The sequence below is a fragment of the Corvus kubaryi genome, unplaced genomic scaffold (genome assembly GCF_017639235.1).
Source record: "Corvus kubaryi isolate FWS band 111438036 unplaced genomic scaffold, C.kubaryi_AGA036_p1.0 37396, whole genome shotgun sequence".
Taxonomy (NCBI): Eukaryota; Metazoa; Chordata; class Aves; order Passeriformes; family Corvidae; genus Corvus; species Corvus kubaryi.
In genome coordinates, this window is record NW_024581135.1 from 24,653,427 (window position 1) to 24,680,244 (window position 26,818).

General features: G+C 37.7%; 1 protein-coding gene across 7 annotated transcripts in view; it reads left to right on the forward strand.

Moving 5' to 3' along the window:
- The window catches only part of NBEAL1 (neurobeachin like 1), an 80,105-nt gene that overhangs the window by 45,283 nt on the left and 8,004 nt on the right, over positions 1–26,818 (forward strand). For 4 of the 7 annotated variants that reach the window (XM_042040989.1, XM_042040988.1, XM_042040987.1 and 1 more), the window contains 30 exons: positions 145–304; positions 582–670; positions 1,497–2,078; positions 2,655–2,830; positions 3,182–3,335; positions 4,765–4,893; positions 5,207–5,512; positions 5,622–5,771; positions 6,680–6,837; positions 7,750–7,874; positions 8,658–8,784; positions 9,878–10,026; positions 10,874–11,007; positions 11,720–11,821; positions 12,979–13,074; positions 13,180–13,304; positions 14,471–14,611; positions 14,706–14,836; positions 15,837–15,946; positions 16,515–16,632; positions 17,298–17,395; positions 17,679–17,795; positions 18,283–18,372; positions 19,521–19,630; positions 20,210–20,382; positions 20,826–20,920; positions 22,718–22,834; positions 23,512–23,673; positions 24,752–24,900; positions 25,572–25,801. In XM_042040989.1, the coding sequence (XP_041896923.1) occupies positions 145–304; positions 582–670; positions 1,497–2,078; positions 2,655–2,830; positions 3,182–3,335; positions 4,765–4,893; positions 5,207–5,512; positions 5,622–5,771; positions 6,680–6,837; positions 7,750–7,874; positions 8,658–8,784; positions 9,878–10,026; positions 10,874–11,007; positions 11,720–11,821; positions 12,979–13,074; positions 13,180–13,304; positions 14,471–14,611; positions 14,706–14,836; positions 15,837–15,946; positions 16,515–16,632; positions 17,298–17,395; positions 17,679–17,795; positions 18,283–18,372; positions 19,521–19,630; positions 20,210–20,382; positions 20,826–20,920; positions 22,718–22,834; positions 23,512–23,673; positions 24,752–24,900; positions 25,572–25,801 (4,603 nt within the window). The remainder of the gene's footprint in view (positions 1–144; positions 305–581; positions 671–1,496; positions 2,079–2,654; positions 2,831–3,181; positions 3,336–4,764; positions 4,894–5,206; positions 5,513–5,621; positions 5,772–6,679; positions 6,838–7,749; positions 7,875–8,657; positions 8,785–9,877; positions 10,027–10,873; positions 11,008–11,719; positions 11,822–12,978; positions 13,075–13,179; positions 13,305–14,470; positions 14,612–14,705; positions 14,837–15,836; positions 15,947–16,514; positions 16,633–17,297; positions 17,396–17,678; positions 17,796–18,282; positions 18,373–19,520; positions 19,631–20,209; positions 20,383–20,825; positions 20,921–22,717; positions 22,835–23,511; positions 23,674–24,751; positions 24,901–25,571; positions 25,802–26,818) is intronic. The other 3 variants (XM_042040991.1, XM_042040994.1, XM_042040993.1) reach the window with 2 other exon arrangements.

Here is a 26,818-nt window from a genome sequence, read left to right on the forward strand (position 1 = left end):
CTTTAAAAAAAAGTCCATGTTGTTTGAGTTAGCTTACCAAATAAACTTTAAAACCTGTGGACCAGCATGTTATGTCATACACAAGCTTAAGAGATCTGGATGCTTTTTTGTGTTCAATTTGTTTGTGTCTGCTTTTTCTTACAGATTGTGGAAGAGATGTTGAAATGTACCAAAGTTTATGAACGTAGCAAGCACCGTATGAGACTCAGAGAAGTGGGGTACTCTGGGCTGGGGCTCCTTCTGAATGAATCACCAGTTACTGTCTCTCTTATTAAAAACCTTCTTAACCAAGTTCTGTATGCAGGTAATTGGCAAGTTCTGTGTCTAACATCAGTACACTCCTGCTGCTCAGAGGCAAACATACCTGGTTTTTGTTGAGGAAAGCCAGAGGTGTTACTTGTAGAGCTCTTCTATTCAAAGTTCCCATTGGTCTCAGCTAACATTTTCTTAGTTCCCTGAAGTTTGTTCCTTTTGCTATCCCTGGATGCAGTCATAACTTCCAAGGCAATTTTTAAATATTTATCTGTTACGTTCTCTTGTGTGGTATCATTTATGGTGGCTTTTCTCTTTCTTCCCTACAGATCCTGCTGTGAATTATAAGGATCTCCTAGCTGTAGTGTATCTGGCTCATAGGTCAGATATAAACATGAGAGTGATTATCTGTAGAAAGGTTAGTTGTCTTCTTTAGAACTGGAATACTGTCCTTCAAGCCTATAAACTATACAGTGTGATAGCTGAATTATTTCTTTAAAACACAGTGGCAGTATTTGTTGTTACTGTTTTTTTAGCAATGATTTATTTTAAAAAGCAAACCCATCCGTCACTTACTGTTGCATTTTGTATATTCAAGTACCTTTAAAAGCCAGAACAAAAAGGGAAGCCTCTGTCATGATTCTCAAATAGCTTGTATTTTCTACAGGTTTGAGATAGTAGGCTCCCTGAATTACTGAGTTTTCTCGAAGCTAATATCACTGGAATTAGTACTGAATGTAGCTGTGAGACACCATATAGTCTATTAAGGTTTCCCAAAATGAAGAAGTGAAACTATAATGTACACTATCAGTAAGCAATTAATACTGCAATTTTATTAATTTTATCTATTTCATAGCTCCTAATCAAGCATATTTTCTATTCAATAATTTTTTTTAAACTATGCCTGAATGGGATTATTTATTGAGATAACTGACTTTTGAAGGAATGGTTGCAGAAGAGTTACTGAAATATGGCAACTTACCAATATGCTTTGATAGCTTCTTTTCTCCCCTACTCCTGAGAATTTTTTACTTTTTTTTTCTTTTTTCTCAAATATATATTTTTAGTGAGGAAAAATGATTTTTTTGCTTGTTTGCTTATTATTAGCCAATTGTGGCTCTTTATATAAGGTTGTAAGAAAAGTAAAGAAGCCGTAAGATTGTAAAATGTTTAATTGAAAAGCCAGATGGATGCAGTTACAAGCTAAAATTAATGTGTAGGTATGGGATATCTTCTATCCTTAGATTTTGCACCTTTTGCATTCCCAATTGGATGCAGCACAACAGATTTCCCAGCAGCTGAGCTGGCAGGACACTTTGGTTAGACTATTCCTGAAAGAAAACTCAGAGGTCCGGATTGGCTTTAAGGAGAACAGGACTGATTCCTCCAGGGAAGAGGAAAAAAAGCCTCCTACTGAAGAGCTTCAGAAACATCAACCTGATAAAACAGAGGGAGACAAAGCTGGCAACTTTGCATCAGTTAATGGTCTGTTTGATCAGTGGAGTTTAGAAGACAACAAATCCTTGGATGTCCCTGCCCATTTCTCTGTTATGCCGCGGGAAGATGCATCCACAGCAGAGATGTCTTTCAGTTCGGAGGACCGAGAAGAATTGTGGCAGAGTAATCCTTCACATTTGAGTTTAGATCTGTCCAGTGTTGACTCTTATGAACTGGCTGATGTTGGGAATCAGATGACAGACAGCCAGCCCAGCACTCCCTCACCCACAGAGAGCACAAAGCCCTTCTCTGGGCAGCCTGACAAAGAGCTGGGTGTTACGAATGATGTGGGCTTCACTGCTGAGCTTTCTCTATTAGAAAACCAAGGAGTAAGTAACTCACTCCATATGTGACTGATTTCCCCAACTGCTGGCAATTTCTTTTTGTTCTTTCAGTCTCCTTAATGAATGTTTTGGGGTTTTTTGTCCCTTCTATCATCCAACAGAAAAGTGAACAATATGGCTCTTTTATAGTGAGTAGGGGTACTTCCTTTTGTAATGTGCCTTCTTTTTTTGATTGTCCAGTTGGGATAGCTTTGGTGTTTAAAAAAAAATAGAACAAACAAACAAAAAAATAAAACCAACCTCCCCTCCCAACCACAAGAAACCACAAACGAAAAACTGCAAAATCTCCCACCTTCTGTATTTAAACATCCTTTATCATCCAGAGGAGGTGTACAGCAGACATGCTATGAAAAAATCAAGGGTGGCTAAAGGCAGCTTGTTGTACAACATACAAGCAAGCTACAGTCTCTTATATTTGTGTTTTCATGAGCTTTTCAATTGAACTTTAGACTGCAGAGCTTCAAATGTTGAAACATGAAAGCATAGGGGCTGTGATGAATAAGCAATGTTTTGAAGGTTTTCTACACTCGAAGGGCTTTAAATATTTCACTTCTTTTGTAGGGGAGTGATAATGAACTCATACAGTTACTTACAGACATCCTACTGTGTATAATGTGGAAAGGTATTGAAAAGTCTGATGATGATGCTTGGATTGAGAGAGGACAGGTGTTCTCTGCTCTCACCAAACTGGGGATGTCTAACGAGTTGTTGCGGCCTTCTGATGAAATAAAACTCAAGTGAGTGTATAGTTCATCCCTTTTGAGGATAAACAGAAAATTGAGGGACATGAGTGAAGCTGGGAAGGGTGGGTATTTCCCAACAAGATGTACTTTTCTTTGCTGTCTCTTCACATACTGTCAGAAATATATTCCAGCACCTATTTAAGAGTGTCTTGTGGTCAGAAGGTTTTAAAACTATCGCTGTTTTCATGAGTCTCTCAATCGCTTTTATCTCCCTGGCTTATCAAGAAGATGGCAGTTATGTAACTGCAGACTAAGAGATCCAATTAAATGCTTAATTGGATTTTTTAAAAGCCACTTACACTTAGAACATGTAATACTTACTTTGGGATTTTGTTTTCCATGCAGCTTGCTGGAGAAGATGTTAGAATGGTCAGTCACTGATAACAGAGATTCAAAAGCTCTCCCTACACATGCTGAAAATGCCTTCAAGCTCTTGCTAATTGTACAAGGTTTCCTGCAAGCAGAAGGACTTATTAATTCAAATTTATGGACAGAAAAGGTACAGTAACTGCATAATGGAAGTACTGTATGTGGGCTGAAATGGTAACAAGAAAGTTGTTAGTTTGGACGCTGTCACGCTTCTAGTCATATGTTTTTACACTGCAGATATTACAGAGTAAGGATTTATGGTGGAGTGGATTAGTGCCCCTTCATGAATAAAATGTGAATATTTACCACAGGGAATATAGTTAGTTTTGCAAATTAAATAGGCACGTAAGTGGTACTCTTTACTGAGAATCCAGGTCTCTTCAGACTGGAGAAATACTTAAAAAATGTAAAAACTAATGAAACAGCATCAGTTGTAGCCTAAGCGGGTTTTGCACTGTTTATCAGCATTTATGACTCTCCGAGTGTCCTGAATGAAAGACCAGCCAAAACTCTGCGCTCAGTTGCAGGTTGGGAAATGTCAGTTCTGGATTTTGACCCATCTTGGAGTTCCAACACATAATTTATCTCAACATTTAGTAATTTCTGGCACTGGTATTGCTTCCTCTAGTCTGAGTTGTCATTGCTTTTCAATTTTTCTAAGCAAAAGGGGAGAGAGATTATATGAAAACCATCCCTATTTCACTAGAAATCTTCCAATATTTTTAAGGCTACTTTCTTTGGAAAAAAAAGTATAATGTCAAGAATCATTAACACAATAATTCCTATGCTGTTCTCCAAAATGCCTGTTTATAAATAAACATAGCTTAAAGTTTTAAATTGCTTGTTTTAAAAAAATTTCTTCTTGTTAAAAGCTTTGCCTTCTGTTGGGAAACCAAATTAGAAATGAGAGCTGAACTTTGGAGCAATGAGAGTTGTGCTTCTTGCCAACTCTGAATTGAAAATAACAGTACTTTCATAAATTATCTTCCACTGTGCCCAGGGAGAACTTACCGCACTGTAATATCCTAAACGGGATATTTCAGTCAGAATGATTTTACATTCAAGTAATTTGTTAGAGAACATATCATGGTGTACTAGTTTTAAACAAACACATCTGGGTAGTGAAATGTGCCATTTGCCTTGGGAGACCCACCTTTCACAAGGCTTGTATCATTTCTGCCATCTAAATACTGACAGAAAGAAGTCCCTCCTAGAGTGAAGTCTTTTTAAATTTTCTAAGGAAATGGCATTTACTGGAGTTAATTTATAGGAAAAACAATAAGCATATATACTATATATATGGCTTTATTCAGGAGAGATACTTTACTTAACATACTGGGCTAGGTATATTTTTGTCGTCAGGAATTTCTTCAAATTGCTGGTTTAACTTCTGTGTTCCGGGATGATTTTCTGTGTTTGGTTAAGTTAGAAGTACGAACACAGCTTCTTCCTCAGCTCTTTGAAATTATTGTGTCTCCAGCTAGAGTAGTTATTGTTACTTTTATTTCAATTTATTTTATTTATTTTAATTTTATGCAAATTTTCTGTTTCTGTAATAGCTCTTGGAAGAACTAGTGACTCTCATGGATAGCCTGTCAGTCTGGTACTCTGCTGGCCTAGAAGCAATTAGGCTTTCACAGGTGCAAGTCCAGCTGCTTCTTGGATTCATTGCACAAGACAACTTACAGGTTTGTTGCAAATTCCTGCAAGTGGTAGTGAGTTTTAAGGGCACAGTTGATGTAACTGTTGTGGTTTATGGGAGAGCTGCTCATACCAGTGAGCAGACCTGTGGCAGTCCCCCATCCTTCTATAGGGAAGATATTTTATTGATTCTTACTGTTTGCAGGTTTACTCTACTCTCTCTGTCAGTGTGCACTTCCAGAGCACAAGGAAGAGGTAGAGGGCCTCTCTTTGAGGATGGGACTATGCAGGCACAAGTGGCAGGAAAAAGATGGGTGCTCAAGGAGGATCACATTCATTTTTTGCTGTTTGTTTCTGTAGGTCTGTGCTATGGCAGCAGCCAAACTAAACACCCTCCTTCAGACCAAAATAATTGAGAGCCAGCCTGAAGCATGCTACCTCCTGGGGAGGTTGGAAGGCATTTTGAGTAGGTCAATTGAAGAAAAGACAGAAACTTACTCATTTTTGATTCCCCTTGTTCGGACATTGGTATCCAAGATTTATGAACTTCTCTTTATGAACCTGCACCTTCCTTCATTGCCTCCTACCAATGGCAGCCCATCTTTCTTCGAGGACTTTCAAGAATACTGCAGATCTGATGAGTGGCAAGTTTATATTGACAAATACGTAAGTAGTAAATTCTTTTTGTATCATTTCCCCCCTCCTTCAGCAATGAAAGCAGAGGAACCCATTCAGAAATCGTGTGGTACTTTTTATTTTGCTTTGGTGGAACCAGATTATTCCAAATATGAAGCAGTATGAAGAGAGTTCATTCAGACATGATAATGAGCAGATGGCACTTTATTGGAAAGATTGTTATGAAGCATTTATGGTGAACATGCACAAGCGAGACCGGGAAAGAGGAGAAAGTAAGCTTAAATTTCAGGTAAGGTTTTCAATGAGTGCAAGGTTCTCTTAAAACAACTCTCTCAAGAGTTGCTTTCTAAAAGACGGAGAAAGTGAATTCCGGGATGATCCAGTTCAAGTGGCTGTAAACAGGTTAATTGTCTTAAGATTTTATGGGCAGTGGGACTATATGCACTTCTAGGATATGCTTTCTAATTCTGCTCTGTCTGTTAAGAGTCTTACGTGTAATCAGAGTTATTTCAGTACAGTAGGCCTTCCTTTTCGTACAGCAAAGTAGAAATATGCTCAGCCATAAGATGCGTCGTCTTTTACTCTGATTTGTGTTTTGAATTATTAAAACCTGTTTTCCATTATGAGCTGTTTGTTTGGGTTTTTTCTTTAACCCTATTTCAATACAATTAAAACATTTAAAACAGTGAACAGTTCTTATCTAATGTGTGGAAAAATTGCTTCTAAACTGACCTTTCTATACAAGGTACAGATTGAGTTTCAGCATTAGAGCTAACTGGTAATTACAGGAAATATCATAGTGAAGTTACATTTCTCTTTGCTTTCTTGATAACAAAACTCGAAGGTCTATTTTATTCAAGTAGCTAAAGGAAAAATACAATGAGAGTCACATTCTAGAATACCAGAATGAAAGAAAAATCCTTCCTATTATAGTAGGATTTCTAATAATGACTACTTTTCTGACAATGAAAAATTGCTTTAAAGTGGATTCAGCATTGATAATGGTTTCTTCACATCTTTAAATCAAAGTCTGTCACTATTTCTTCTAGTTCTAGGTATTACCTTAAAATTTCAGAACGTTTTATTGCTAAACCTTTTGCATTTCTTCTTGTTTTATGAGAATTCTTAGAAGCTGCAAAACTGTTTTCCATGCTCAGAGTTAATTCAGTGATAGATTTATTTGCAATGGTCTTTCAGGAGCACTTCGTGGAACCATTCAGCAGAAAGGCTCGGCAGGAAAATCTGCGGTACAACAGTATGCTAAAGCAGCTTAGTAGTCAACACACAGCCACTCTGAGACAGTGGAGAGCAGCCCAGCTTTACTTGTTCTCTGAGCGTGGGCCTTGGGCTGAAAGGTGAGACTGCAGGTCCTAAATGGTATATGATGCTTAAAAGGAATTTGCTCACATGACTGTTTCATGTGGTTATGATGCCTTAGGTTTTAGCTTTTATATTTTTCAGATCCTCTTGCTTAGTATGTAACTCTGAAACTTCATACAGTCTGTTAGTTACTGTTCCCTCATTCTGGTTAGACATAACAAACCATTTCTAGGTTTGCACTTCAAGGACACCTTGTTGTCCCAGGCCCCAAAATATGTAAACTAAAGCCTTTGAATGGGAGGCAAACTTGGGGTAATTACATCATTGCCTGAGACTGTAATTGGAGAATTAACCCTGATATGCAAATGGACCAAACTTAGAAAAGTGTGAAAAACCGTGATCCATCGTCCATCTTGGGTGGAGCCCCTTGGAGGCTTTTGACTGCCCAGGGTGTACCTTTGAAGGCCCTTCAAATAAATACCTACTTTTATTGTCTTATTCTTGTCTAGCCTCTGTTTTCAGGTAGCCACTTCCACGCATCAGTTAAAACCAGGTCAAATTGACTGCAATAACCATGCTTGAGATGTACAGTATCAAGTGACAGGGCAAGAGAAAATGGCCTCAGGTTGTGTCAGGGAAGGTTTTTATTAGATATTAGAAAGTAATTTTGGAGTGATTCCGGTGGTTGCAGGTTGTCAGTTGGACTTGATGATCTTGAACATCTCTTCCAACCTTGATGATTCTGTGAAAATAAATACTGTTTACAAAATAAAGAGTGATGATTAGAGCTGCAAAGAAACAAAAGCAATAAACTGCATTTTAATATTTTATTTTTTACAATGTACAAGTGGATGACCAGTATTTTTCTAAATATGCACTCTTTTGTAATCACTTCATTTCTGTAGGTCTTTATTCAGATTGTTTTTGTAATATTTTTGTTTTCCTAGGAAACAGCGTCCTATTCACTGGAAACTTTCAAATGTGGAAAATTTTTCACGTATGAGACTAAAACTGGTGCAGAATTACAACTTCAACTCTCATCACGATGCTAGCGACCTGAGAGATAATTTAGGTAAAGTTGTATTTGCTATTTCACTTGGAGTTCTTACCAAAGAAAGATACCCACCCTCCTCTTTGTGTTTAGTAAGCAGTACATGCTAGATACTGAAATCTTGATTTTTCTTTATTTCATCTATAGTAAAATCTACAATATTAGAATGGTTCTTTGACCTGAAACAGCATCTTCCTACTGAGTAGAATTCTTTTGCCCTGGTTTATTGAAATGTGGGGTTTTGTTGCACAATAAATAAAAGTTAACTCCTTTGTTTTGAAATAAGCACTCACACAACTTTCTTTTGTGAGATTATTTCTTCAAGAAAGAAGCAATAAGATCAGAGTAACCAGGATTCATTTGAAGCCTTTTAGAGTTTGTGATTAAAATGTGTAGATATGAAGTGCTTTGTTTCTGAAGTGTGCTGAACAGCTGAGGTAGGGGTGTAACTGTTCAGTGTATTGGATATCAAGGCTCAAGCAAAAAGAAAAACCCAAAACACTCTTGTAAACCCACATAACCAAAAAGCAAATGCAGTGCATTTCTATTAAATCTGCATGTCCACATCAGAATTCAAGTTAAATTTTTCTTAAGTGTTGTGTCCCCTTTCTACTGTCAAAATTTTCAGTGTAGCTCAAGGACTTCTTTTAGTGTTCTACCTAACCACAAAAATATTTACGAAGTATGGTTGCTTCTTCCATGGCTAAAACCAACATTCAGCTGTAAAAGATACGCTTAGTAGGTTAGATTTCCAAAAGTATTGTAGCAAAAAAAGTTCTGAGCTGTTATGTCTATTTATGATAGGTGTGCACCAGACACAGCCCTCTAGTGAGTCTCTGCTTCTGGAGGTGGTGAAGCAGGTGAAAGTGAGTGACTTGGAAGATGATGTTCTGGAACTACCAGAAGAAGACACAGCAGCCAGTTCCAGTTTGTAAGTAGACCAGGATAGAAAAATTGTCATTTGTTTCTGTGCTAGGGATAAGGAGCGAGAAACAACTTTGGAATGGAATAGCATACAAAGCTTCCCTCTTGCTTTATCTGGCTTTAACAATTCAATCCAGGGCAGTTTTGATCAGCAAAGTCCCTGCTGGATTTATCATTGTCACCACTGGGACAAGAAAAGCCCCAGGGAAAAGAAGGCAGAGTAGATGTTTGTGAGAATGCATTAGTGATTCACTGCTCACAGTTGGTGTGAAGCTACAGAACTGCTGAGGCTTTTCTACCATGTACATTGGCTATAATTCTCAAGAGGCAATCTGCCCTGTAAGGACATGGACCAGCCTGGAACTGCCTCGTGTCCATAGTTGCCATGGCCATTCACTCTACTGTCAACTGCATAGCATGAAAACTTGTGGGGTTGGCATTAATGTGCTGGAGAATGCCTTGTGTTTAAGAGCATTCCAGAGAGAAGGCCTGCTGTGCTTCCTTCCTGTCACTTGTGCAACTACAACCAAAAAAAGAGGGCAGGAGAGAGGAAGCCGAGAAAGGGGAATTGAGGGAGGATAGCAAATACTTTGCTTCAGTAATTGGACATGTCATGTTGTGCATGCATCTGTGTGTCTGTGTTGTTGAAATCCAGTAGAGAGTTGGCACTCTGAGTGATACTGATAGATCTTGTGCTTTAAGGGTTATTGAATGCTTGCTAAAGACTACAGCAAAATAACCCTGAAGATAACTTCAGTCACATGAACTGGAACTCAGCTCTGCTCTGGGCCAGAGAATTTAAGCACCTAACAATTAAGCAAGAAAGGGAAATGCAGCCTGATGTTTTCATGCTTCAGGGGAAGTCAAGTCTGTTGTGCCTGAGACCAAAATATCAAGACTGAAGAGCAATGCTATGAAATGATGTTTGTGGTCTAGTGTGAAACACCCAAGACTGCTGATGAAAGTAGCTTTATATAACTGTTTATGTTGTAGTTTTAGTGCCATTCAAATTTGATCCTTTTCTGAACTGTACTCTTACCAAGGACCTAAGCAACAGTATAATCTACCCAACCCTGTAACACTTAATGGTGTTCTTGCAGGGATGAGAAGGATGAGGAAAGTCAGAAAGAAAAGCTAATATTGTCTGAAGACTGTGAGCTCATTACCGTGATTGACGTGATACCAGGCAGGCTGGAGGTCACTACCCAGCACATTTATTTCTTTGATGGTAGCATTGAAAAAGAGGAAGGTAAGCATGATCAATGTCTCTTTGTTTTCAGTGCAGTTCAGCATTCTGCTTTTAGTAGGCTGAGTTTATGTTTCGAAAGCAAGTGTCAAAATAATTGTAAAGAGACAAGTTGTTGTTCTGTATTTAAAATTAATATTGCACTTGATGGTTAGTGACTGACTGATCCCTCCAGAGTTAAGAATCTGGAACTGTACTTTCTGAGCTGATAAATTGATTCACTATTCTTAGTATTTCTTAAAAATAACTTACTTAAAAACCTGCTGACTAAAAAAAAGTTACTACCTTTAATTTTCTTTGTAAATTGCATCTCTCTGTTCTCCCTGACAAATAATGTTTTACTCCTGCATTCATTAAAAAGTAGTAGTATGTAAGCATTAACCATCTGTATTAATTTAGGAAACTTTAATAGAACATACACAGCTGGCAATAAAAACACTGAAGTGAAATGTTGGACAAATAGTAGTAACATTTTCCAAATCAGTATACCAAGATGTTCAGCCTTTGGGAAATCTAAACATAAAGGTTGGTTTGCACCTGTTTAAGAAAGGAAAGGGGGTTAGTTTGCTTCATACCTTTTGTCAACAGAATACATTTATAATGTGTCTTTAATAGGAAAGCAAAAGCAAATTCTACATGCCATCAGCCGTTTCTTACTTTGTTTCTTTCAGCACAACAATATCTGAAGTTAATATTTTCCTAGCAAAATGGTTAATCAAGTCAGATATAAGATCTTCCTTTTCTAGGAATAACTCTGAGGTGATTAGAACTGGCACTGCACTGTGTCTAAATGAAAAAGGTGGTTTTTTTAATATATGTTGCAAGTCAATAAACAAAGTGCTCTTCCTAGGGGTAGGTTTTGATTTCAAATGGCACCTATCTCAAATTCGAGAGATCCATTTGCGTCGGTACAACCTGAGGAGGTCAGCTTTGGAGATCTTCCTTACAGATCAAACCAACTATTTCCTCAACTTCAATAAGGAGGTATGGGTTTCCTAAATTTCATGGATTTATGTAATTAGCACAAGGTTAAGTTTAAAATCAGTTTGAGTCTGGTGTCTTTCATAATACTGTAACACTAATAGCAAAAGGTTTGCTTTACATAGTCATTATGGAAAACTAGACTGCAGTCTCTGAAAACCTCAGTCTGGCATCTAGAATCTGATTAATCGTGAAAAGATAGATATCACAAGATTCTCCTTTTTCCTCTCTCTCTCTCTCTGTGTTATACAGAATGATTATTTAACTAAAACTACATCAGTAGTAATCTAAACGTTTTAAAGCCTGTACATCTTTTAAAAGATTGAGCAAATTAATGACAAATCAAAGGGGACTTTCTTTTTTACAACATTGGAAATCATTGATATTCCATGGTTAAGGATTAGTGAACTTTCTTCCCCTCTGGTTAATATCAGTGATCCTTTTTATGAGGGACTAAGATGAATTTCAGAACTTAGGGTGAGTTACTTACTAGCAGGTCAGTTTATGAACAGCTCTTAGAAAATGTTGTGTAGTTTGGTTTTGATGTGAAGGATGTCATATCCAGCCATGTCCAAATGTTTTAAACAGCAAGAGATTGAAGTACTTGGAAGTGTAACTGCGTCCCATTTATTTCACATTTTAATTAGCAGATGAGTTGCTTAATTGTCAGCTTCAGTCTCCAGAATATTGTTTTATCAGTGCTGTTTTCTAACAGGTACGAAACAAAGTGTATAGTCGGATATTGTCACTGCGTTCTCCAAACATTTCTGGGACCAGATCTCCACAGGAACTTTTCAAAGCGTCAGGTTTGATGCAGGTATGAGACCTCAGCTAAATGGTATAAAGCATTCCTCTGCTTTTTGAAGGAGTCCCCCAGTGTTTAGATGGCAACTGTCAACTTCTGTATCCTCAGCCTGGCCCCTGAACTTTCACATGCGTATTTTTGGAATGGTTTGGTTTGTGTCTACAGTCAGGTAGATGGGTATAGCCAGCCTCTGTTGATGTGATTGACAGGCATTTTAATGTGAATATAAAACATGTGACATGTTTGCTTCTGGTTTTAGTCTATGATCATGAGTGCGCATTTTGAAACTTCTTTCACTGGATGTGCAAATAATTTTCCCTGCTATCTTTTCATGATGGAGCTTTCAACAAAATGCACATGAACATTAAGCGGGGATTAGTAATATTGGTAAAAAAGGAAAACATCAAAATGTCCATATTACCATAAATACAGATAAATTTTTAAATGTAGTAAATGTATTTTTATCTTCCATCTCTTTATGCCAAAATTGTTTTCTCTGAGGGAGGAAGCTTTACAAATAACATTAAGATATTGGAAATCCTTTGATTGTTCTTTGTTTCATAACAATAAAAAACTATCAAGCTGTATATTCACACAGAGAAAATATCATCTGTCGTGACACTTCTCCATCACTCTACAGACAAATATTGAGCCCTTCTGAACACAGCTATGTCTTTGGTTTAGAATATAATAATGGAGCAAACAAAGGTGCACAGACAATTTAGTTTACAAATTGTTTACTTGTACTGTTAACCAATGGGAGAATAATTTATAAATAAATTTTGATTTTAGCACTGTAATGGAGTTCAAAGTTCTGTTCTCCTTTTTATCAGTACCTGTTTACTTGCCTTCTTTTTCTTTCTCTTATTTCTATTTTTCTTTTCCTTTTTACCAAGAGTGCTGGTTGTCTGCTGCTCTGTATTTGAAACAGTACTGTAACCAATCAGGACCTGAATTCAATGAAATGTAGATAGTACAATCACTGAATCGAAGGGAAAATAAACTTTATTATGAGAAATTGAATCTGGATTTGCATACAGTTTTTGTGGTCTTGTGCTTTTCACTTGCCAATGCTATCCTCTGGCAGATAGATAGAGACAAGATGTGTAATTTGCAGTAATTATATCTTTGATATAGTCTATTCCATTTTATCTTTCTTTGTCTTTCAGAAATGGGTGAATAGAGAAATATCCAACTTTGACTACCTTATTCAGCTGAACACCATGGCAGGACGAACTTACAATGACCTTGCTCAATATCCTGTGGTAATTTAAAAAGTTAATTTTTAAATTTTTGCCGAAGTTTTTTCTCTTTTGAAATATGTATTTTTAATCTCTATTTGATGTTTGACTTTTTTTTTTTTTTTTCAGTTTCCCTGGATTTTACGAGATTACACCTCAGAAGAACTGGACCTGAATAATCCTGCAGTATTTAGGGACCTGTCCAAACCCATAGGTGTGGTAAATGAGAAGAACGCCAAGACTGTGAAAGAGAAGTATGTATTTGAACACTTGATTATATTTCTCTGTCTTTTCTGAGCCTCCAGGCTAGTAACACATTTAAAAAACAAAGTTGTGGCAGTGAGGTTTTTAAAGCTGGTTTTATAACAGATGCATTTGCAAAGGTTGTTGATCTGTTGTTCCTGCTGCATTCAGACTATATTATATGGCATTGAAAGGACAAAGCTAACTGTTGTAAATTTTCAGTTGTTTCTCAGCTGTGGAGATGAAAAACTGAAAGGCTGCATAAACAATTTTATGGCCCAGCAGCTTGAAAAGATGTAATGTGTCCCCTGTCTGCTTCAGGATAAGGAATGTGAAATCATACTGATGAATCGAGCTGCCTGTGCTGAGAGGTAGCATTGATCCTAAATCTGTGCTTCCTCTTTTTTTCAAGCATAGATTATTATCTTCAAAATAAAATACATCTCAGTGACTTTTGGCAAGTCCTCTGTAGGTACAAATGACAGGTACTCAGACCCACACAGCAGTGTAGTGATCTTTCCTTTTTTGCTGTAGTGAGTGTGCTATCATACCAGACTGTAGTCAGGTATCTTCCAAAATCTTGTGAAAACTTGGAACATGGAGAATTTTCTTTGAATGATTAGGCTCTATCCTGGCTGTAATGAAATGGGTTCTCTAGAATTATGTTTAAGGAGAATTTCTCTTACTATCTTAGTGAGGCTGAGGAATGTATCAGCCAGATGGTGGCATGGTAGAGTGAGTTTGCCAGTAGAAAAGGAAATGGGCATGTCTGCATCCTGACAGTCACACACATTTCTTAAATCTTGCAGGAAACCATCACAAGTCTCTTCAATAGTAAATATTCAGTTTAGTGATGTGGGGTGTGTTGGTCTGTTGTATAAAGTCATCAGTCCTGTCTGCCCTTTGTCTGGTTTCTGACAGCTGATAGCAAATACCTAGGAAAGAGTGTAACAGGCTGCAAAGGGTTCATCTGGTGTACATTTCTATCTTTCAGCAGTCTTTTTCTTAGGGACTTTCTAAGTAAGATTTGGAATCTTCGTGTTTGATAGAACTCAATTTTTTTTTCTCTTATAGAATGCTGTGGTCATTTATTTTGAATCTTTGCCTGGTATAAGCATAATCCACATGTAAGTCAACTATAATGCTCAGTTTTATTTATAAAGATTTCTTTTTTCAGATACGAGAATTTTGAGGATCCTCTTGGGATGATTGACAAATTTCACTATGGGACACATTACTCAAATGCTGCTGGTGTCATGCATTACCTCATTCGGGTAGAGCCTTTCACAACACTTCATATCCAGCTTCAGAGTGGCAGGTATGCTGAGCAAATAAGCAGCCCCTTCCTGTTTCTTCCTTGTCGTTTTACTGAGGGAATCATCAAAGTCTAACCTGAGTTTTCTGATCCACAGATTTGACTGTGCTGACAGACAGTTCCACTCTATTCCTGCTGCCTGGCAGGCACTCATGGACAACCCCAATGATGTCAAGGAACTTATCCCAGAGTTCTTCTACTTTCCAGAATTCCTGGAGAATCAAAATGGTAAAGTGACTGTTAAGAATATTCTCACAGAAAACTGTGTCTGTATTCTTCAGAAAAGACTTGTTACAACCATTTGTGAATGCTGAGGAACACTTACTGTTTGAACTTTATGGTGTGATTGTAGACATTAATCATCATGCTGGCTTTAAACTGTTCAGTGAAGATACCAGTTGTGTTAAGCAGCAGCCTAAACATTATGTTTAAAATTCAGGCTATGGGCTTTAGGATGGGTAAAAATAGTGTTGTTTACCCAATGGAAAGTATCAGAGATGCTTTCCATATAATAAGTAATAGTTAACACTGATTAAATACTTAGCAAAAGTTAAAAGAGATTAATTATTATAATGCTGATTGGAAAGACAGCATCCTGCATTCTGACATGAGACTGCTAGACATTTTTTTAATTCACATTTATTTTTTAGTGATTTGTTTCTCTATTTTTGCACAATTTGAAAATGGACTTGTATGTTTGGGCTGCTACAATGTACTAGAGTTCTAAATTAGAAAAATTTGGAACACCCAAGTTCCACTTTCAAGTCATTTAAATATTTAGAGTTGTTTCAATGATAGCTGGTAAATTTAAAACTTCATAAATGCAACATAAAATGTTGATTTTACAACCATTTAAACCTCTAAGTAGCTTCCTTCTTATGAATAACCTTATTGAAGTGTTTGGACTCTTAATCCTGGTAAAGCAAATGCAGATTTGTTTACAGATGGATGTGTAAAAGATTAATACTACTTTTATGGTTGGGACTTCAGCTTCAAAATCATTTAGATGTTTTGGATAATTGTTATCCTTTATCATTTAAAATTTTAAAGATGCAGAACAGAACTTAGCCTCCTATGTCAGTGGTAGGGTTATTGGAGATTTACATTAAGAATTTTTCAATATCCTTCTCTTGCATTGAGAAAAGAATGATTTTTAATCTTTATTGAGAAATCAAGGTACTTGAAATATTTTGTAGCAACTCTTAAACTTTTCTGAATTATTCACCAGGTTTTAACTTAGGCCAGCTTCAAATGTCAAAAGAGGTGGTAAATGATGTTGTTCTGCCTAAATGGGCCCACTCCTCAGAAGACTTTATCTATAAACACAGGAAGGCTCTGGTAAGATGTCATTTGTACATGTGACATAATTGTGAAGAAAGTGCACCTGCACATTGTTACCGTGGCTTAAATGTAAAACAAGTGGGATGACATTCAAACTGGAGTTGTGGTTGCATTTGATGTTACAAGTACCATTAGAACTTCCAGTTAAAAGCTCTGTGCATGTTGATAAAGTGCTGAGAAGAGCATTTAATCTCTTGGGCATTTGCTGTCCTCAGAGACAAAATGCAGAGCCAGGTGAATAGGCTTCCCTTGCTATTTAAAGATGATTCTCTATGGTGTTAGGGAGCTGGCAGGTTACCTTCCCCTGCACAGGTGCATTTCAATAGTGCAGATCTCTTGCATCCCTGTATTGATTTTCTCTCTTACATGGCAGTTACTGCCCATAACACAGGAGGATATTCTTATGCCTCTATCCTTTCTTATGCTTCTGCCCTATACACTGATAAATACCTAATTTCTGGGTACTCTTAATGTAGGTATTGAACCTTTTCCACAGAAAATAGTAAAAACTTCAAGATGGGAGCAGTATTTCTCTTATTCTTACAAGAGCATTTTTTCCTTCTAGGAATCTGAGTATGTTTCTGCTCATCTTCATGAATGGATAGATTTGATTTTTGGCTACAAGCAGAGGGGACCAGCTGCAGTGGAGGCGCTTAATGTGTTCTATTATTGTACTTACGAAGGTACAAAGCAGTATGTTCTCTTGTCATTGTCATCAGACTTGTGAGTCTTCATTATTAGACAGAAGACACTTGATTTGTGAGCATACCATTCAGTAGCATATGGTAAGGCAGCAGATTTATAGATGAAACATGACAGCAAACCTTGTAATGCATTGTAAAAAGAAGTATAGTTTTTCTTAAAGGAGGGCTGTTACAGTTTCTTGTCTTTTTTTTCTAAGAGTTACTGGCATTTCTTGTCACTTTCTCATTTGCTTGCTTAAAAGCATTTGTGGGAAGAGGTTTCTTGTGGTTTAGAGTTCAGGCACATTGCTTAAAAACAAATAATGTTAGAGACAAATATTAATCAGTTAGTTTCAAAGCTAAATTTTGGATGGCTTTTGTGTGCTACTTTTGGCTTGCATGAAGTATGTTAAATTCACTTGATAGGACAAAGGCCTGCAATTCTTGCCCTAATAGATACACTTAGAATTCCACTTGCGAAGTGGAGTTTTCAGACTGTATTTTAAATGGAGGCATTATTTGGGGGCTTTTCTGGGGTAAAGGGTCATAATGCTGCAAGTAAATTAAGTTTTGCAATGTTAGGTGACCATATTGGTTCTTAATAAGTTGTTTGGATTGTGTTCTCTTCCCCTCCCCCCCCCTTCATTGTTCTGGTTGTGATCCAGGGGCCGTGGATTTGGATGCTTTAACAGATGAGAAAGAAAGGAAAGCTTTAGAAGGGATGATAAACAATTTTGGGCAAACTCCCTGCCAGCTGTTAAAGGTAATGCTTTTTTGCTCCCTCTCAACCAGACCTTTGTGGTTAAATACAGCTGAGTTACAAGGACTTATGAAAAAACGGTGGTTTGTAAGGTAATGGTTCATAATTTTAGCGACATTAAATCTTGCCACATTACCAAAATCCATTTTCAAAACAAATTAATTTACTTCAAGAAGGGAAATTAGGTATGTAAGACTGTTTTCCCATTAAGATTCTGAGTATCTCGTGTATTGAACAAATTGATAAACTAGTCTAATTTGTTACTCCTTCAAATATTGCCTCCTAGGAGCCCCATCCACAAAGGCTGTCAGCAGAAGAGGTAGTGCAAAGACTAACTAAAAGTGATACCTCTACTCTGAATCTCTTCCAACACCTCACTGAACTGAAGTCATTCTTCATAGAGGTAGATGTGTTACTTGAAATTGTTTAAAGTCTAATCTGAAACTTCTGATGTACTTGAAACAAAAGGTCACAACCTAAATGAAAATAAACTTGCTTCCTATTTAAAGAAAATATTTTACAATGCAATGTATATTAAATGAGCTCTGTCTTTTTAGTTGGCTTCATAGAGGTTGAATCCCGTAATCTGCTGGCTGCTTGTGTGGGTGTTGTTTGGGTATTAAATCAGTCACTGCACCAAGAAACCCTGGTAGTGTCTGAAGACTCACTGAACTTGGTAGTTAAACTCCCTGACTGGGGGCCAGGGTTTAATTTCCAGTGTTTGTGATGAAGCTTACCTGCACAAACTGCATGGGTGTGTCCCAGTGCCTTAGGGTGCTCTACAGGTCTGACACTGATTCCAGAGGCTTTGGATCTTACTCTTTACAGGTTCTAGATTTGTGCTTTAGCTTTTGGATATAATCAGATCAAAACCATGTCCTTTCTCTTAGGGAATTAGTGATGGTGTGCCCATTGTCAAAGCCGTTGTTCCCAGGAATCAGTCACGTTCCTTTATTTCTCAGGGAAGCCCAGAGATCTTGGTGAGTTGCATGTGTCAATACTGTTCTTAAACTGCAAGCAGTCAAATGGGTGTATTTTTTTATACAGCTTGTAGAGAAACATTTCTTAACTGTTCCTCTTCAAATATGTTCCTTTAACCTATAATGAATGTCAGTTATAAGTTAAATATTTATCTTCCAAGGAGAAGCCAGGCTGATTTGTTGAATGGCATTTAAGAGCTGATGAGACATGACTGTAAGTTATAGTGAGGCATATTGTAAGTTGCCACTTGACCGACTTCCCTGTAGCAACCAATTTGCTAATGCAATGCAGTCCAGATTTAAAATTACAGGATTGAGCTATTAATGGTGTCATTGTTTATCTTTGCTGCCCAACCCATATATTAAACTATACCATATGTGGTGCATGCACACTCCAAAGGCCTGCACTGTTCCTAAAACTAACTTTTGCACTAACGTACATTCTTGTACTATGGCAGATACCAAGTAATGAAAGGAGAACAGTGTTTTTGTATTTACATCTGTATATATATGGCCTAGACCCTGGCTCCAGTGCAATAATATCTCTGCTTTGCAGGATAGAATATTCCAATATTCCTGTTTTGCATGTCAAAATTATTGTCTTGGCTTAATGTGGTACATTCATAGGTTATTTGGGGACATCTAAAATTCTCCTTGTGTTTTTCATAAATACCTGATGAAAATAACCTTGAATATTTAGATTCCTTTGTTACTTCCTCAGAAATGCAATTGTTGTACAATGTTTTTTAAACTTCCTGTGTTAATATGTTCACTATTAACAATAAGTATTCAGAGAAGAGAAGAAGCAGCAGCTTAAACTAAATGACTGACTTGTAATTAAATGTTTGAGAGGGGTTGGTTGACTGGGATTTTTAGTTTTTGTCTCCTCCCATCCTTCCTACCCCAACTTCTCTGACCTGTGTAGAACACAGACTATTCTAATTTGGTTCTATGTACCACATGTGGATTAACTCATCTGAGAGGGATTTTTTATTGATTTGTTTGTTCGGGGAGAGGTGCATGTGCTTTTTCCTTTGTGGCAAACTTTCAAGAAGCCTCTGCTGGATTTTGTGCAAGCTCCATTAGCATCAAGGCAAGCAGAAAAGAAACCTCTGGGTTTCGTCAACTTTTTCATCAAACTTTTTTAGGTAACAGCAAGTCTGAACTGCGTTATTGGAACTCACGGTTGGCTGCCTTATGACAAAAATATTTCCAACTATTTTACATTCATCAAAGATACAACAGTGACAAATCCCAAGTAAGCACATTTTGAGGAGGGGTAGATGAATGCATCTAAAATAATGAAATACAGTAATTAGTATTTCAAAATCAGTGGGTCGTGCTGTATTCGTTGTCTGAGTTTTCACCTAAGAATGCATCTTCTGATGTTCAGTAATATTCCCTCTAGTTTGTAATTGCATTCTTGTAGAGTTATGTAAGTGGCGTTTCAGGCTTCATTCTCAGAGCTACTTCTAATTTTTTTCTAATTACCAATCATAAAAACTCATCTGGGAATCTGAGATAGTCTTCACACTTGTTACGCTATCATAATACATAGGTATATGTGGTGGGTTTGGGTTTTTTGTTTTTAGAATATTCCTTTTTGTCTTTAGTGTTACAGTGCTTAGTAGGGACATGAATTATGTCCAGTTGTGTAAAAGGCTGAAAAGATCTAAGATGAAGTCTTGCTTCCAGTCACTGGTGGCAGTGAGAGTTTTGCCATGGTTATAGCTTCTTCTATAGATGGAATTTGTTACTGATTTTCAAAGACAAAGGAAGTGCAAAATACATGGATTTGAACTAAGGTTACTCTTAACTGCTCATCGTTTGCCTACAGAACACAGCGCAACATGAGTGGTCCTTTTGCCCCAGGGCTGGAGATCACCTCCAAGTTGTTTGTGGTGTCCCATGATGCAAAGCTGCTCTTCAGTGGCGGACACTGGGACAACAGCATCCGAGTGACATCCCTTACCAAAGGCAAACTGATGGGACAGCACATCAGGCACATGGGTCAGTCACCCTGTTGGGAAATGGAAAGGGTTAATGTACATACCTTGTTATTTGGTGTTCTCAGAATATAGCCAGTTCGCTTGGGCACACAAGTGGAGCTGTTGTAAAGGAATGGCAGCACGAGAACAAAAGAATGTTTGAATTGTGATTATACAGAAATATTTGGGCATGGCTTTTCAGTTACTGGAGTGGTGCTTTGATGTAGTTTCAAAATAAGGCTTGCCTGCTATTTTTAGGTAGCAAAGCTGAATGAGTCAGGTGGGTACACTTGGCTGTATGATGATTTCATATGTAATAATGTCATCAGCCGTTATCACAGTGGAGTATTTAATGCTGACTGCCAATCAGGAGACAGTGTTGACAAATTGTATCCACACTGTCGGTCTGTGGGAACTTAGTCTTAATTACCCAGGTGACAATTTTGTTTTTCTCTCTTTATCTAGATATTGTGACCTGCTTGGCAATAGACCACTGTGGAATACATTTAATTTCAGGCTCCAGAGATACAACCTGTATGATATGGCAAATAGTTCAGCAGGTGGGTTATTTAGGCATACTCAGAAGCAGATTCTGAATGCATTTTTGTTTTCTGTTTTGCTATTACATTTTATTTATTTCCTTTCAGGTTTGCAGTGAAGATAGTGCACTAAAATCAATTAGCTTAGTAATTTTACTCCCATTGTCTTATCTGAAATACTATACATGTTAGTTACTATATAGCTGAAGTGCATTATTTTAGAGGCTCTCTTTAAGATTTCATAGATTATTTTCAGGGTAGGGAAATGAGGATTTTATGTTTCCAGGCAGTTGTTCATTCCTAGTAGTTGGATTTTAGCACTGCCTTTTCTCTGTGGGGGGTACTGATGACTACAGTAGTGGTTAGCAAAGACAGCACTATTAACTCCATTTGCATTTGAGAATTCTTTAGTATTGGTCTCATGCTTTAATACAGTGAAAGTGGTTGTGTGATCCATGTGTGTACTTACTCTCAGAATGTGAAGCTGTTTCCATCATTATGTATTTAAATGCTGATTTCTGATTGCTGCATTTGAAATATACAAGTAGGATTAATTGCTGGGGGAAGCTGTCATGTTTTGGACAGTAGATTTCATCAAGTCACCTTGCTCTTACCATGGAACTAAAGTCAGCACGTTAAAGCAGTAGAGTGGTGTGTGCACAGCTGCATGGGCTTTTGTGGAAGCTGTCTTTATGGTGGGAGTATTTATAATTCTGTCAAGAAGCATTTTGTAGTAACAGTGCATGGTCAAAAAAAGTAAAACCCTAGTGCTCGTACGAGTCGTTTTTTGTCTCAAGTGGGGAGATTTTTTTAGTTTGTCTAAGTCATCCTCTGGAAATGATCTTTGTTTAGAAGTGCTTTTTCCTATGATTTTTAATGTACTTTTTATTAATAGATATATAAATTATATTTTATGCATAATAAATGTTTCTTGTGGGAGTTTTATCTTGGTCTTGACAAAGTGGCAGCAGTGGACTGCATACTGGTATTTGCATTCTACTTGTCTTCTCTGCACTGATACCTTCTGTATTTTGACACTTGTTCTGTATTCCTGCATGCTTCAGGTTTTCAGGGCCTGGTTGGCAATCAAATTTTTATCACAGAAATGAAAAGAAATAGTTCTCTGTAGAAGTATTTACTGCATCTTCTCTCTAAGCACAGTTCTTCCCTTAGAGCTGGTTTGAGAGTAAGTCTGTATGTGCTGACAGTACGCTCACTGGAACAAAAGCTGTGATACCCTGCAGTTATGTGGGACCATTGCGATTTTTAATGAGCATTATTGCAAGACTTCCTTTGAGTATCATACTACTGGTAGTCACTGAGAAGTACTATTTCCTTCCTTTTCCTTGGAAAATGGAAAGAGTTGCTGTTATTTTAAGTAAAATAGCTTTCAGCTTCTTTAAGGTTGATGGTGAAGATAGTGCTTGATTCCAGGGTAAACTCTAAGAACTGGACAAGCCCAGATACACAGGTGAAAGAACAAGTGTGTGGATGGGATATGTGAACAACTCCTGTTAGGACTGCTCACTGAGGTCCTTGGACTCCTGGACACCTGCAGGGGTAGGAAGGAGTCAGCTAAGTAACATTGTCTCTCAGACCCACACAGTAACTACATATTTATTAATTCTTGTGATTTCAGTAGTAAGATGCTGACATAAAAGGCAATACATTGATATTGGAGTGGTGAGTTATGCCTTTGGCTTTGGCCGCTGTCAAATACACACCTCACACAATTGGTACTAAAGATACCAGCAACCCATTTTTTGTTTGTCCTTCAGCTGTAAGAGAATGTGTCATTGCACTTTCTGTTACTCTCAGGGAGGAGTACCTGTAGGCCTGGCACCTAAGCCATTACAGATCCTCTATGGGCACACTGATGAAGTTTCGAGTGTTGGCATCAGCACCGAACTGGATATGGCAGTGTCAGGATCCAGGGTAAGCACCTTCCTACTTTTCCCTTTTTTGCCTCTTCTCAACCATACTCAAGCAATAGAAGGCATTTGAAGTGGATTAAGAATAATACAAAAAGTCACTATTTCACAATCCTTTTCTTCAGCCTTGCGTATCAAGAAGATATGTGCCATCTTCTTTGCTGCCTGCTTAAATCAAACTGTCAAACTGCTGTGCAGAGCATAGGCCTCACCTACCATGTGGTGTTGCTCTGTACAGATGAGCTTTAATATGTGTGGACTTTCTTGGAGATTTTAAGCTTCTCATAGCAACAGTTTTTTGCCTATTTCTTCCCTGCTCTGTTAACCCTGAAGGTTCTGTGCCACTTGCTCATGATCTGCCTTACTGTACTACACTGGCAGGCTTCTGAACTCTGGCTTTGTACTCCACATAATGCGTACTCATAAATGTGACTTATGAAATGGCTGATTTGCTGCCTATCCTCCCTCTTGCCCTACTTGCATTTGTTTTTTTCATATGCCTATAGTACATGGTCTTGAGGGGAAGGCTTCTTTGTGCAGAGTTCCTAATGCTCAGGAGTCCTTATCTCCCATTAAGGATTTAAGTGCTTTCAAAGTATTCCCTGTATCCTCTGTATGTAAGTACTGAGTGTTGTGATAACTTACCTGCTGAATACCCTGCCCTAAATTTGTTTGCTGCAGGATGGCACTGTTATTGTCCGCACTATTCGGAAAGGTCAGTACGTGAGGACTCTGCGACCACCTTGTGAGAGTTCCCTCCTGCTGACTGTTCCCAATCTGGCTGTGTCCTGGGAAGGCCATATAGTTGTCCACACCAGCGTGGAAGGAAAGACTACTCTCAAGGTACTTAAGATTGTGGAAAACCTCTGTTTCTGTTACTGAAGATTTTGATCATAAGTGTACCTAACTTTATCTTATTTCCTGAAGTAATGAGGCTTTTTGAGCATGCAGTGTCAGTTTCCATATTTTTTAAATTTTGCTAGCCAATTTGAGTGAAATTTGGTTAAAGGGTAAATAACAGGCATATTGTGGTCCTGTGAGTTTCATGAAAATCTCCAAACACCCACAAGGAAGATGCTCAAGCATACACTAATGAATTTTCCTGGGAGAGCCCCTTTGACTGGAAAACTAGAGGAAACAAGTTCCACTGTGCACAGAAACAGAGGCTTATAAGGGGAGCAGTAAGTTCTGGGTGCAAGATGCTCAGTGTCTACACAGTTTCTTAGTTCGGGATTGGAGGTACAGCTGTAATGTTGTGTCTGTTGAGGAGGTGTGTAGTTGCTTTAATAACAGTAGAGCTGTGTGATTTCTTTAAACATGGGAAATTTCTTGGAAATTTTTTTGATGTAGGCATACTAACTACATTAGAAAGATGGGGAGAGAAGAGATCCAAGGTAATGTCAGGCTGGAAGAACTTAAGATGGTTTTGTTAGTTGTGTCTGGAATCCACAGCAAGTCATTGTCTTGTGCAGAAAATGCATCTGGATCTAGCTCTGTGGAAATATGCTTGTTTCCTTCTGCTTTTGAATTTGGGAGGGGAAGGAAGGGAAGGAGGGTGGTAGCAAGGCTGAAGATGAGTGCAGTCTTGCTTTGTTCTTTCTCAACAAAAGTTCTTATAAAACAGGGACCTATCTATTAAATCCTAATGTTTCCTGGACATTTAGAATTGATTAAATGGAGTAGATAAGATATTACAATGTTACATCAAAAGGTAGCTTCAAAAACTTCCATACAGGACCTTACATCCATACACATTGAGTATAGGCTCACTACTCTTGTATCATTTAACAAGGAAAGTGTTGTCAGCATTATTGTCTGTGTGTTGTTGCCCAGTTAGCACCTGTTAATGAGCTAAAGATACAAGTACTACATTCTTTATCCTATCAGTCCTCTGTGACACATTTATTTTTGATCTCTTCAGGATAAGAATGCATTACATCTCTATTCTGTCAATGGGAAATACCTGGGTTCTGAGGTTCTGAAGGAGGAAGTGTCAGATCTGTGTGTAACTGGCGAGTATATTGTGATGGGCAGCTTACAGGGATTTCTTTCCATACGGGATCTCTACAGGTAATGTACCACCATTTTTTTTGAGATACAAATATGGGGGCTTATTGAGAAATGGCTGTGTAATGAACTTTGCTTGGTCCTGTAGGCGATAGCTGTTGCTTTTTCTGTGTTCCCCACAAAAAAATGTTTTTGGTGAAACTAAGATATGGAGAAAAATAAAATTGAAGGTTGTAACAGATCTCTTTCTTCCCAGACAGTTATCCCAAATAAACAGCTAGAACTGACAGGAGGAGCTGTCACTTTGCAAACTGTGCTTATGCCGATTAGTCTCAGAGAGTTCAGCAACTGCAGGATCAAGCCTCATGTAGTTCTGCACTGAGTTTTAAGCTCCACTTACTGCTTAGCTCTGTAGAGCTCCATTGCTCCTCAGAATGGGATCGATGTTTATCACTTAGGCAGCTGTGGGACTGATGTCACTGTTCTTCACTGAAAATGTCTCCGCTTACTGACTTACCTATCCACACCTGTTCTTGTTATTGAAGCTCTATTTTGGGATACAATTAGATTGTTCTGTAGGAGTTTACAATAATTGAAATTGCAGATGATATCTTTGAGAAACTGTGTTTTATAGTGCATCCTGTGGACAGCAATTTCACCTGCATATGATTCTTTGCAGTATGTGCAAGCAAATACATGATGTACTTTCTCTCTGTGGTTTTTGTTCCTTTCAGCCTGAGTCTGAGCATCTCTCCCTTAGCCATGAGATTGCCAATCCATTGCATTTCTGTCACCAAAGAGTACAGCCACATCCTTGTTGGCTTGGAGGATGGCAAGTTGATTATCGTTGGTGTTGGCAAGCCAGCAGAGGTAAAACCCACCATCAAGAACTTTTTCTACCGAACAGTGGGAAGTTCACTTATTTCTGCTTTCCAGTTGAGCAAGAGGTCTCCTCTATGGCAGGGTAAATTTAAGAGCAAGTTTCAGTTTTCAGTGGGAAACAAATAACTTTTGAGACTGCTCTACTGAAAGTTCTCATTAAGAATCAGAGGTATATAGGGATTGCAGATGGGAAGCTCAGCTGGACTAACTTCCAGACTTTGTCACTCACATCTGAATAAGCAAAGTCCTAACAATAGTGTTGTCAGCCTCTTCTTGATGAAATAATTTTCCAGAAGAAAATTGGAAATGAAAGAGAGCAAGCTACTTTCTTTATTTTTTTTATGGTTTCTATCAGATATCTTTTAATATGCATTGACTGACACTGGGGAAAAAGGTATTAACTTCTTTCTGTTAAGAGTCTCTAATGGCAATGCACAGGGAATCACTTCTGTAGGTTCCCACTGTGCCTGTGCTCCATATGGTGAATATAAATTTGTTGGTCCTGCATATGCAATATCAAATACAGAGCATCCACTTCTCAAATAGTTATGCCCAATTTTTCTTGTGCAAAACATAGTTTTTGCTTTAATTACTTCTTGTCATGACTTTCAAAGTACTTGACTTAACTTAAAACTGCTTATCTTTATAACTCAATCTCTGTTGTGCTGCTATGTATTTATTTGAAAATGTGATTATCACTTTTGCATGATCTTTAGTACATGCCAGAAAAGTGTGTATTAATTTAATTTTATATTTTAAATGTGAAAACAGAGCAACTTTATTTGTCAGTATTTTTACATGGTTTTGCTAGGAGATACATAGTTTAATATTGGAAACAGGCTTCACACAATGTTAGTCTGATTTTGCTTGCACTGGATGTGGAGGGGAGGTTTCCACTGACTTTCAGTTTTCTATTGTAGAATTGACAAAGAGCTGATTATTATGTGGTTAAACATATGGTTGTAACAGCAGTTTTAAAGTCACTGTCATTTCTAAGCTTCCTATTCCATAGAAAAGATCTTTTGTAGGCTGAAATTTGTGTGTATCATTAGACTGAAGGCTTTTTGTTTTCTTATTTTCACTTTTTAATCACATCTAT